General features: G+C 42.1%; 1 protein-coding gene across 1 annotated transcript in view; it reads right to left on the reverse strand.

The window, feature by feature from the left end:
- Positions 1-13,239, reverse strand: part of ADAMTS17 (ADAM metallopeptidase with thrombospondin type 1 motif 17) — a 192,240-nt gene that overhangs the window by 48,415 nt on the left and 130,586 nt on the right. Inside the window, exons 15-16 of the mRNA XM_056347461.1 lie at positions 11,562-11,682; positions 3,466-3,546 (exon numbers count right to left, since the gene is read on the reverse strand). Coding sequence (XP_056203436.1) covers positions 3,466-3,546; positions 11,562-11,682 — 202 coding nt within the window. The remainder of the gene's footprint in view (positions 1-3,465; positions 3,547-11,561; positions 11,683-13,239) is intronic.

Raw genomic sequence — 13,239 nt, forward strand, 5'->3', positions numbered from 1 at the left:
GCACTGCTCCCTTAGTGGCTGAGGAGAAAGTGTTTGGAAACAGCCCCGTTTCCAAAAATGCTCCTTGAGGATTGCAGGAATTGCAGTGGCGACTCAGCAGAGTATTTTGGCCAAAGTGTTTTTGTCGCTGGTTGTCTTCATTGCATGCAAGTGCCCTATCAGCAGGGATCAACACTGCAGCTATAAAACCTCCATGTCTCTTAGACACAGAGTACTGCTCTTTCCCCAATGGCTTTTGTCACATGCAATTATTGCAGGCCTGGCTCTGCCTAGCCCCAGAGACGACAGTACTAAATTCAGTGGGGTGAACGGGGCCCTTTGCCCTTACCGAATGCCAGCAGTCCTCACTGATTTAAGCTAGCACCCACAGGATTTATTCTGCCTTGGACAGCTGGCTGCAGCCCTCCTGGGATCCTATGCCTCAAATCGGGTAGTGAAGCACAGCTCTTTCTCTTTTCCACACTGTGGGTGCATTCAGGCAGTAGCAAGAATCCACTGTTACATCTCAAAGCTTTTCCTGGCTCAAAGTTGTACAGTAGAAGAGTGAAAGGAAAAGGAACCCCAGCAACAACGCGTAACTTCTTTTCTTGCTGGCTGGAAGACAGGAACTGACCAATCTATTTCTAAACCTGGCATCTAGTCAGATCTTTATTTCCACCTTGGGTCCCTCCAGCTTGCTTCCCAGCCTGTGGATACAAACTGCCGAGGCATTTCCTGTTCAAGGTGGTTTTTAAACATTACAGCCAGGCAAGGCAGCCAGCGTGGGTTGCCTGTAGGTGGAGGGAAATTCTTCAGGCACTGCTCCCAGCACATGGAATAATGATTCCAAATTATGCTGGGCTCATTTCCAAAGTGCTGTACCCGGTTCTGAGTAGAAATAGGACCTGATTGGACTCAACTTTGTCAGTGTAATTGAAATAGAAAATCCTTCCATACTCAGACCTGGCTTTACAATGCATTATGGGGCCTATCAGAGTGATTGGATTTTGTTTTCTTGGTCATCTTTTTTGTCCTATTGGAACACTCCTGCTGCTATTCTTCAGCTTAGGTTAGCAAGACATTGGGTACTTTTTCTTTGTGTCCAGTGTTCCTTGAAAGAGAAAACTCTGGAAATCTTAGAGAGGTTCTCCTGGCTCCTGACCATGAACCAAATAGCTAAAAGCACTTAGAAGCTTTAAAATAGCCAGATTTTTATCTATCTTTGTGATGCACACAGGGCCAAGTCCTGCTCCCAAATATACACAATAGTAATCTTCACCACCCAGTGGGGAAATATCTGCTTTAGTCAAGGTTATGTAGTCATAATGAAGGGCAGTTGTTAGCTCCATGTAAGACTCGCAGTGCTGCAGCTATCTGCCAAAGCCTAAACCCCGGACAAATACCCTGTGCAAATCCCACCAAGACAAACAAAAAGGCTGGCTTCCAGAAGGCAGAGTATTTGCAAAACCCAAGGAAACACTGGCTTTCATTGTTCCACCAGTGCTTTGCTATGTCAAACATCTTACGTGTAGGCGTAATCCTCTCCCAGCAAGTTGGCTGCAGCATTAGTGGAAATACTAGCAGTAGTGATACATGCTTCCTACCAAGAAGTGGCACAAGTGCCAATGCTTTTGACCTAAGGGCAGCTGAACAACATGATTTGCCCTCTTTTTTCCCCCTGAACTTGGAATGAAAGTCAGAAAACAAAAGCGTCTTTCCTAGTGATACTGCTAACTTTGGTAGCACCTCAAGACAGAAAACCAATGGCGCTACACCTGAAATCCTAAGACACAATCACGATGTAAATGTTTTCAGCAGCATCCTATAACTTAGTACTGGCTATTAATGTCTCCTTTTGGCTGTGGAGATGGAGGATTATAAGCAGAGGACATGGAAATCAGAAACCAAGGGTCCTAGTCCGAGCTTTGCTACTGACTCCCCGCATAGCCATGAGCAAAGTGCAACACATCAGTTTCCCCTTCTGCCAAACAGACAGCAACAAACTTCATAATCATCTCAGAGTCCCTACCACAGGCTTTATCTATTTCTGGAAGCAATTCCATCTTTCAGAGTGCTTTTCTATCCTAAAATCTTGCAGTGTCTCCACTCTGAGAATGTCACTTTGAGAGAACCAGAACACGCACAAGTGATAACAGTACCTAATACTTCCCAGGCTAAAGGACAGGGAAGGACAGGCTAAGGAAGATGCATCTGTTCCAACCACTGCAATGAGAATATCAGCATGGAGAAGGGCTGAAACACTGATATGGAAGGACAGAAATCATGTGTTAATAAGCTCATCAACAGCAAGAAGAGTTTGGGTTTGACAGTGCAGGGACTTACAAGCTGCAACAGTTCACTGAACAAAGGAGGAAGTCTGGGATTTTCTCTTATCCTTTTGTTTTCCCACACAGCATAAAGAATTTAATTCACCCATTTATGCATGGTCATGCAGCTCTGAGCGTGCAAAGGATTTTTCAGTGTGCTAGGTGCTCTTTTGGGCCTTGGACGATTTTCCTTCAACTCCCTGCTTCCTGTGTGAATTCAGGACAATGAGGCATTAGCATTTCTGTGACTTGGAGTAGATGGGAGATAAAGCCCTTCATCTATTGCACAGTCATGACACAAAAAGAAACACCCCTAATGTTGGAGAGAAGAGCTAGAATACCAGACTGACAGAGGTATATCTGTCTGATATGGTTGCACTTTGCCAAAGTCCTTCCAAACTTCTATCTAAGTGATTAGTAACTGAACAACGCATTTGTTGACAGACTTGGCCCTACAACCTCACATACAAATTTGACCCATCACCCGCATCTAAAACTTTGTTTCCAACAGGGAAAAGAGGAGACAAAGCCTGTTTCCCTCAAAAGGAATGCAGAAGTACAAATAAGAAGAGGATTATACAAATTGTTTGGCCTGAGAAAATAGAGGTAAGTAGACTAGAGGCTGCAGCTAGCCCATGTCGGAGTGCAGGATTAGGTCTTGAGTACAGCATCAAGTGAAAACCTGCCACTGCAGGAAATGGCACAGGGAACCTCACGGTCAGTTTATTGAGGGATATCAGCCGCCCTGTCCTGCCCCTGCTTCACTCTGAGCTGCGTGCCCTCCTATCTGCATCTCTGTCATTCCTCTCTCTAAATGCACTGTTCTCTGTCCCACTCCTTCTCAAAGTGTTGTGTGCTCCTGGCAGCTATATTCAACCCAGTGCCAAATTCTGTTCAGGAACCCTTCTGTCCATACAAAAGTATTCTCTGGTTCTTTCAGCTTGCACAGGGCCTGTAAATGTCCCATAGTATCACATCAAGCAAACATCATGAAACCAAGCCCACAAGAGCAGAGAGAGACTGCAACAAGAATGAAATCAACAGCCACTTCCAGGCAACAACAAACTTATCATCTTACAGGTCATTTAGATGAGGGCCATTTTAACAGAAAACAGAGGTGAGTTTTGAATGAAAACATTTTTTTCTTTTGTCTTTTTACCCAGAAAACTGTGAGCAGGTTTATCCTCAACCACCCTGATCCGCCGGGCACCTGCAGGGATCACAGCTGCTTCGATGTAACCTATGGCAACAAAAGAGCAGATGGATGAGAGCATGCCACAGCCGGCCAGAGGCATCAATCATTCAGTATCTCACCATGAAAAAATCAACTCCTGCACAGGTTGCGGAATGGGTAGGAAACACTTCAAATGAGATCCCTGCATTGGCAGCCAAGTTTTGCTGCTGTGACATGCATGGTTATGACTAACATTATTTCAGCCTGAGAAGAGGGAGAGAAATCCACGTGTGCTGCTTAATTGTGACTTAAGGCTTATGCTTGGACCTAAATAGATTTGCTCCCTTGAACTCACCCTGGCTCTCCTGTGGTCCTGACAGGGATGCATGCAGACTGTTCCTGAGCTGATGCAAAGCCTCACTGTCAGGAGCAACATTGCACATAACAGCACAGACATCTGTGATTTGAAATGAAGTTTCCAATAGATGTTCCTGCTTCCCCCTCCAAAAAAACCCCTGCCTAAGGCTGTGATCAGTATCAGAAAGGACTCACTTCCACAGAACATTTTGACAATGTTAAAACTGAACAGCAGGAATTAGTGGGACAACTGGGGGGAAAAGAAATTGTTTTCACTTAAACTTCAGCTTTATACAAAAAACCTGGAGAATATAATTGTAATGGTCTCCTTGCACTGGGCTGCTGAACAGAATTCTACAGTTCAGATTTAATGCAACAACAGAGCTGAAAGTCACCACTAAAAACTGCCAACAGACGCACATGCCAAATTAGACCATCTGAGCATCTGACATGGTGGGAAATTCTCTTGGTTTCTATCTTTCTGAAACTCTCTTGGCCTTTTCATGTTTCCTTCAACAACTAGCAATGTGACACAATTACACCACTTTTGACTAACAGAATAACAGTAAGAATAGTCAGGAGCTACAAGGAAACGTAGCCTATTTTCCCCCACCATGGAGCCATGTGAAGCTACAGACTTGTTCCATGGGGTGGAAGTGGTGCCTTTAAACTATAAAGCTGAGGAACATTAGGGCCATGTCAAAGGTCTGGGAGCTAGGCAGAGTTTTTCCACTGGTTTTGTTGGGCTCTGAATCAAGCCCCTGTAAATGACACTAATCTCATCACAACCATGACTTGATCCCTTCTAATTGGCCACCTAGTTTACTTTGCAGTGTATAACTTGGCACCTCTTGTGGGTTATTGCTCTCCCCTTTCTTTCAGATGTTAAGCTGCTTATCCTGTCTGTTCCCTCATCCCCTCTTTTGTTTTAAAGGGCTGTGTGAAACTGTTCTGTGTCAGCCATGCCTTCATGGAAATTGTGGGACGTCTAGAGCAACGGGTTGGAGAAGTGTTGGCATACGGAACAGTGACTCCTCTGGCATTCAGTTCGGGAGATATTTTAGGGACTAGTGCAGCTGTATGGCCATGCTTCTGCTATGCTGACACTGGGGGCCTCAAAGGAGGATGCTGACGGCCTCATGCATCTGAGGACTAAGTGATTCTCTTACTACTATGACACAGAGCAAGACAGACAGGGATTTTGGGTCTCAGACTGTGGATTCATTTCTACCTGTCCCTTTGTTGCGCTATGAATAAAGCTTGAGCTCTTGAGTTTTGAGAGGTGCATTGGATGGGTAGCTGATCTAGGCCAGACACACTCCCTTTTTCCCTGATCACTGTATCTGAATGACACTCTCCCTGTGACCCTTCTGCTCAGTTCTTTTTGCACTTTTTCCTCCTTACTTCTCCCTTACTCAGGACACTCAGAAACAGTCAGTCATTCCTTGCAGGAAAAACAGAAAAAGGGACAGCCAAGCTGCAAACCATGTCTGTGTACAGAAGCCAGAGCAGTGGCTTTCCCATCTGCTATTACAGAGTGGGTTTCACTGGGAAAAATCATTACTTCCAGGGTCAATTTTTTTAAGGCAATACTGAAATCCATTATGAAATCAAAGCAAACAGATGCTGGATTTTATTCTAGACGTTACCAGGAGCTGTTTTTTCATCAGCTGAGATACCAAATTACAGTCAAACCAGAGTGTATCAGGAATCAAACATCCTCACTGCACCCCATGCATCTGCATATAAGCCCAATTGACAATTACCACCAAACACGAGCACACAGCAAAGGTGTGATTAATGACAGTCCGTCATGGGGAAACAGGCCCTATGACACACCTCAACAGCCCTGTTAGGAAGCCAGTTTGGAACATGCCCAAGTTTCAGGTAATTAATGTACCTACTGAGGGATTATTTACTTATTTATTTTTAAAATCACATGCCAGATACAATGCCCAGAGCTAAATCATGCAGGAGTGGGATACAAAGTTCCACCGAATTTAGTGGAAAGCCAGTCCCTAACCTCAGTGAAGTTTGGATCTGTCCCCTGACCTAGCAGCAGCCAGGAGTGTGTCACACTGCTTTAGAGGTGAGCGAGCTGTGGTGCTGTGCTTGAGGTTCAGCTAGTGCCATAAATACGCTCGCATTTCATCACTGTGCCATGAGAGAAACACCACGTGGAAAAATTGACTTTTATGTTACTTTTTACAATAGTAAATAGTGGAGTGTAAGCTATTAATAGCATATTAGTTCTGGAGACTGTTTAGTTTGGGTTTATACCAGATTTTTCTCCTCATGTAATTTCTAATCCTGATTGATGGCTTTAGGGGGTTGTATTCACAGCTCCCGAATAAGAAGAAACATATTGTGCTAACTCACTGAGATCATGTGGCACAAACCTGACTGCTGACCTTCACTTTTCTGTTAGTGAACTGCGAATCATTTTGTAGTTGTATGAATCGGACCTGTCCTCTCAGAGATGAAGCAGAATTCTTGGGCATGTCCCACTGGGAGTGTCTTGACACTCTCATTCATTATTTCCAGCCATATTGTGTGAGTTAGTGGTCAAATCCTACTGCAAACACACTATGTATCATCCATGCAAATTTGCCACAGGTACAAACTCAGATTGCTACCACCAGTCCAGTCTGGTCCTTAGAGCTAATGTGAGGCTTCTGGTCACAGACTATTCCTGATCTTTGCGATAAGTGCACCAGAAAACACCTCCTCTGTTTTCCAGGCACATTTTATTAAGCAAACTGTAACTGCAGATTGCCAGAAAGATTATCAAGTGTCAGCTAGTAAGATCAAAAAAAGTCTCAGAACTGGCCCCGAGTCAATGACTCTCAAAGATCTGTTAGGTCTTAGGATAATTGTCTGCAACACAGGGGTTTGCAAGGTTGGGCTTAAAGTTCTGCTTTAAATGAGGAACTGGTTAAAGACTGATGAGATTTGGCAACTATCAGGCAGTATTTCTAGTAATTTCACCCATAAATCAGCCTTTTAAGATGAAGCTTTGAAAGTACAACAGGAGAACTTCATTATTTGATAATTTATAGTGCTGGATGTAGTATACTCCACCTTGGGAACAGTTACTTTGGCACGCACCAATCTTTCTGGATAATCTGCATTACATCAGTGTCTCAGGAATGTAAGACTGTGATTGAAGCAAATCCTAGATACAAATTATATGGTGTAACTCGTATTAGGAGAGACACCAGAACAAAGAGGTGGCTTTGTCATCAAGGAGATTAATATGTGAACAGTGGCTACTGTATCTTCATTTAAATGCTGGAGAGATTTGCAAGAGGAAAGCAGCTCACACAGGAAAATCCATTGTTAGCCATTGTTATTACTACCAGAAAGAACAGAAAGTTTAGCATGAACTTCAGAATGTCACTGATCTACTATAAAACTATCCTTCTGGTTCACATTGCAATGAAAGACGGACTCCGAGGTAAAGCAAAAATTATCCCATGGCTGAAAGTACTGATCTCTGGGCACTGTACCTTCATATCTTAACCCTGTATACACATGAAAATTAGGTATGAGAAAGTCAACAGTGCTCATCACATTACCAAACTTTCCAAAAGTGCTTTGAACCAAGATCTCAGGGTGGAAGCCAAGGAAATCAGAGTGCCCTGCCTATCTGCTGGTCATGGTCAGCACAGATTCTGTAACATTTTGGGGTACCAGCTGGACATCTCAGTTTCCAAGACCCTTCCCCATTTTGCACCTTTTGCTGAGTGCTAGTTGCTGCAGTCGAGTGGAAATACATCCAGTCAGTGGTAACTATGTGTCCATTTTCTAAATAGCTATGATGATTCTCACATGCTATTAGCTCGAGAGTAATTCCTCCATCGGCACCTGTCCACTTCCAGCCATGGGATAGTTCATTTGGAAGAAAATCATTTCACTGGAGAGCCATGGATAGATTTCATAGCCTCCTACTATTGCTGTGAAGCTGGTTGCCGGGATATCTATCTTGCATGTTCTTCTTAAACCCTTACAAGAGATCCCAGTTAGCCCTAGGGTTCTGTCTTCTCATAATGTAGATGTACACTCCGCTGTCAAAAAAAAGAGTTTCTAGTGTTGGCTAAAGACACTCCTAGCCAGCACTACAGCACTACTGTTCAAATATCCGTTCTTTCTTTTAAATATATGCTGGACAAGTAGTGTACACAATAAAAAGCCTGCTTTTTCACTGTCTTAAAAAGAAAAAATTGCTAGCAAAAATACACTTTACATTTCCCAAAATGATAGTTACAACAGCTGGCATATCTCACCTTATTACATTCTGCCATTAAAAGAAATCCAAATAACTGTGGTGCTTCTTTAGGATAACAAGCAAAGGGGCAGCATTAAAAATCTTAATATGGCTGAGAGAAATCAAGAGTGATGGATGCAGGTCTCACTCTCAACACAAGTTTCAGCATTACAGGCACAGCCTTGGAGTCTGGGCAGAAGTCAGTGATAAATCAGCTACCCAACAGATACGAGTCAAAGAGCTGTCCTTATTTCTAGGACCCCTGTATAGCGGCAGGGAGACAGAGATCGACTTCAGAACAAGTCTGTGTTTGTTTATGGAAAATTATTTTGTAGAAATAGGTACAGGGCGTGCTGCCAATCAAAAGTAAACCTCAGTCTAAAAAGTGCATTCAGTTGGCCTACTGAAGACAGCCAGCTGCACACAAGTGTGCGTGGTGTTTAGCATCACAAATAAAGGCTTTCGACCTCCACAAAAGAGAAATGGAATCTATTTCCAGTTGGATCACCCTGGATAACAGGTGGCAAGATCTGAACTGCTGGACCTCCTATAACACACTTTGACTGTTCCACCATCGTGCCCCTCCAGAGTGGCAGAACCTTACCTGTGACATTAAGGTTGGGAAAAAAAAAAAAAAAAAAAGAAATAGGCCTGGTTCTTTTTACTTGGTTAATGAAATTTTGGCTTTCTTTCATGTAGATAGGTTTTCTGAAAGGAAAGGATCTCTACTTGATATCTTTGACAAACCAAGCTAAATAGTAAAAGGACTTGAAGTTTATCCATGGCGTTTGATACCAATCTCCCCATCTAATCCAACCAAAAGAAGACAAAGAACCAACACCAAAGGATGTCACCAACACCCCCTGACACTGCAAACAGCATTCAAGTATCTTACATGAGAAACACTTGGGAACAGCCTTTGCTTTTGCCATCACACATGTGGAAACCTTCTTACAATGACTATTGGTTACTAAGAAACAGAAAGGATTTGGCATGGATTTAATTCAGTTAACACAGGGCTTGACAACATAATTTGTAATCACAGGACATATAGGGACCAATCCTGCAGTCAAGGGAGTCCCATGTGCAGAGCAGCTGAGGATCTGGCCCAAACGTTGCAGCTGCAAATCCCAAAACAGATACCACTCCAAAACAATCAATGTCTTGATGTTTGAAGTCTATTCTCTTCTGATATAATAAATCAGCATACTTGAGTCAGTGCGTTGGCCTTGACTTGGATCGCAGCAAGTTCGTGGGGATTTGCCACTGACCTGTGCAATCATTTACATATCCAAACCCTGGTTCTGTTACTGTAGTCATATTGTGTACTCTCCTTTGCCCAAACTTTTGTCACATTTTTATACATATTTACTTAAATGTCAATTTAAAGAAAAAAGGCCGGTTTTTTTCTTGAGTAACGTCATGTTCAATTGTGATACCTCAGAACCATTCCTGGAGAGATTCAGTAAGTTAACCTGAGGACCTGATTCTTCAAAACAGCAGTATATGAATAGAAATTGATGGGAGTAACTCACAATGCAAAAAATGTTTGCAGAATTGAGGCTGGGAATCATAAGTGAAAACAACAAGTCTGTTTTCAGTGTCTAACATAAAAGAAATCCAAAAGCAGGAAAACATTAACAGTGAACAATTAAAAGACTGTAAATATTCTTTCCATTTCAGTAGGCTAGAATGCTCGTTAAAAGAGCATAATTTAAAAAAATGAAAAGCAAAGATTATTTTCAAACCAGAAGAAGACTGTCTGGCATACCGTGGATGTCACTTTTTAGAACTATTCCCACATAAAATGTATTTCCCTTTCAAATTAATAAATCAAAACTTATGATAAATGTTTATGAGATTATAATTGTAAAAACAAATTCTAGATTATGTGAGGTGGGTAAAGGTGGAAACAATGCACTGACAAAGCAATATTTTGACAAGTTTGCACTTCTGAGATGATCAGCAAAGAATAAGGATCAATAAATGCTTGAACACTGACCATGATTCAGTCAGCCATCTCCTCTTATTAGGTTACAGGGTGCTGGGGGTGAAAGCCTCCTATAGTGTCCTGGCAGCCAGACAACCAGTTAAGGCTGAAACTGTTCTGTTCCTACAGCCTTGTAAAGTTACCACCCTCAAGTAGTCTAGTTGGAAACGGGTGCAACCTCCTGGCAGTGACCCAGAAATTTCTTATTTATCTGCACAAGATGTTTTGGAGTCTCGTTGGAAAAGATAAAAGATAGTTACTCTTCAGGAGCAGTTAAGAAGTTCCTGCACAGCTATAAACTCTGCTGCAAGAATGGAGAACAGTTTTTTTCAATGGAAGTGAGAAACTTTTCCCACCATTTGCATCTAATGCAAACGCCTTGACACAAGTAGGTAGAAAATATCTGGAACAAAAGAGTCAAAGGCAGTAATGCAGGAAATCATTCAACAGGTTGGCCTGGCAATACAACAGCATAAGTGTGCTCCAGAAAGATGTGGGGCAGGTGGGAAATCCTACCTGCGTCTCAGAGGAGTTGACAGATCACAGCTGGTTCCGCAGAGGAAGGTGAGGAGGAGAAGGGTGCAGAGGAAGAGGTCCACATACAAAATCAGAGCCTCAAACTTCAGTGCTGAGACTTTGATTAAGGGTCTAAGCCCTGGTGCTGCTTTAGTTAGACAGAATTGAAATGTGTGCTTAAAAGGAATCTTTGTATGCTTTGCTGAACTCTGTCCTGGAGTAGCATGTGTTAAATGAGTTTCTCCTTACAGAAATGGCAATTCTGTATTCACTGAATGTAAAATAATTTTTTTCTGGACAATTCCTTCCTCTTGGAGCAGCTTGCAAGTCCTGATTTGGCTTTCCCTCTCTTTGCCTGATTAGGATGTGTGATAAGTTTCTCAGAATTGCAATACAGAAACTCTGGAACAAAGACTAATTCAGACACCAAGCTGCGTATACATTAACGTTTAACAAGAGAGGGGAAAGTCTTAATTCTGACCAGAAGCTCTTGTATCCTATACTGGATACTATGGCTGGCAGGAAATCAGTAAAAATATTCAGAGGGGAGTGCTCTTTCATTTAGCTGAGATATCCTGATTCTAACATGAATCATCTGCAACACGCATCATTCTGAGTTCTCAAAAAGCTCAAAGATGCTGTTGAAATCAGACTTCCCTCCTGCTGGAAAACATACTGTGATTTTGTCTCTTATTTAAAATCAACAGCATTAAAAATGAGAAACATGACTTCATTCTGAACTTCAGACAGGCAATGGCTGCTATCTGGGCAACTAAGAAGTAGAGAGAATATCATATTGGAATTGACTTGGGTTTTGTTTTGTGTTTCTTATTGTTTACTAGAGTAGATGGGTCCAATGCTATCCAAGAAGAGCTATTGCTACCACTCTAACTCTCCTCAAGCAGTTAAGAGAACCTCCACTCCACTCAAATGCTACTGAGGGTTACTCACCCATCCCCTTGGTGTGGTTGAAGTCGCCTTTCACCACTTTACAGGTTTTGCCATCACCACTGCAGATTCCACAGCGATCCTCTTTGGCAGCTGAGCCAATGATTCCATCGCAGCCAATTTTCTAATGACAACAACCAAAGGTCCCCATTATTTTGTTTGCAAACTTAAAGTATCTCTAGACATTGAGGTCAAGACTAAGATGGTCATCTGACTGAAAACCTGAACGGGAAGAGAACACTGTGAATCAAGGGAGCTCTCATTTGGAATGGCATTGACTTGGTTATTCAGCAACTCCCTTCTCTAACACTAAGAGCATGACCTTTGATTCAGAAGATTTAACTGAAGAGAGTTTCAGAAACAATAGTTATTCCAGATATCATCATAGATTTTGTACCACTTTTAACCTCCTTCAAACACAACAGATTGAAACGTTTCATGTTTGTATAGCAACTTCCATCTGAGGACCTCAAGGACACCCCAGAGAAATGGACTGCTACTGTGATACTTAGTCTAGAGAGGAGAAAAATGCCATTTTCTTGAATGAAAATTAACCCATGTAACCAGAATCCCGGTCATAGCCCTTCACCACACAAAAACTCAAGAGTGCTGTCACAGGTTCCAGTGTGCTTCTCACTGAATGAGCTCTGCTTCAGATCAGGACCTTAACAGGGAACGTAACATTCAGTTCTGATTACACTTGTGCAATATCTGAAAAAAGACCTCATTAATCAGGTGGCTTAAATACCTGCAGTACAAAAGTAGTTCAGCGGAAGCAGGTCAGGTTCATATCTGGCCAATCTGTATGATAAGATTGTTTACACAACATGAAATTTTCCATAGGCTTGCACAGTATTAAGCTTAGACATTCAATTGTGAAAAAAAATAAAAATCCAATGCACTCCCAAAATATCAGTTTCTACCGAAATAAGAGTTGTCATTATACAAGTTATTAGTGGAGACTCTACTATTAAAAATTAGTTAAAGATTTATCCTCTGTAGGAAAACAGTTTCTTGGCAAATGAGTTAGCAGGCCTGCCACTAATAAGACTTATTTGAATAAAGCTGTTAGGTCTCTCCTTTCCTTGCCTTCTTAAATAAAGCCAGAGGAAAGTTGGAGAGATATCTTAGGGAACAATCAAAACAACAAACACTTTGGAAAACAGGGTAAGCAGGGAAATATTAATAGAACTTGGGCTGTTTATCTGAGACTGTCTGCGGGTAAGCAATGCAATTTGGACCTGAACTCCAACATTCCCCTTGTTTCAGAAGACACTGGCCACGGCCTAAGTCCAGATGTATTAGAGGGATCAAAGATTGCCAGCATTCAGACGTGTTCTGATGCAGTGTTTGTCTGGGTAAATCATTACAGACAGACACATGCTGAGAAAAAAATTATCATCCTGAACACATACAAGGGAAATGCTGCTCATTAACTAGAACAGCATGTAAGTTGGTGGACAAGAACTACAAGAAAAAAAAACGTATAAATGGGAGTTAAAGGAAGGTAGGAAGAGGACTCTGGAGTTTCTGGCAGTTGCAATTCTCAAGTTTAAACTTGACACCCATGCCCAACAAATAATTTTTGGATATTGAATGTGATTCTGCCCCCAAAACAGAAGGATGTCCCAGCAGTTCTCCTTCCAGGAAAATAAATATGATTTATTAATGGGGTTGCTGA

Source organism: Falco biarmicus, chromosome 7 (assembly GCF_023638135.1).
Source record: "Falco biarmicus isolate bFalBia1 chromosome 7, bFalBia1.pri, whole genome shotgun sequence".
Taxonomy (NCBI): domain Eukaryota; kingdom Metazoa; phylum Chordata; class Aves; order Falconiformes; family Falconidae; genus Falco; species Falco biarmicus.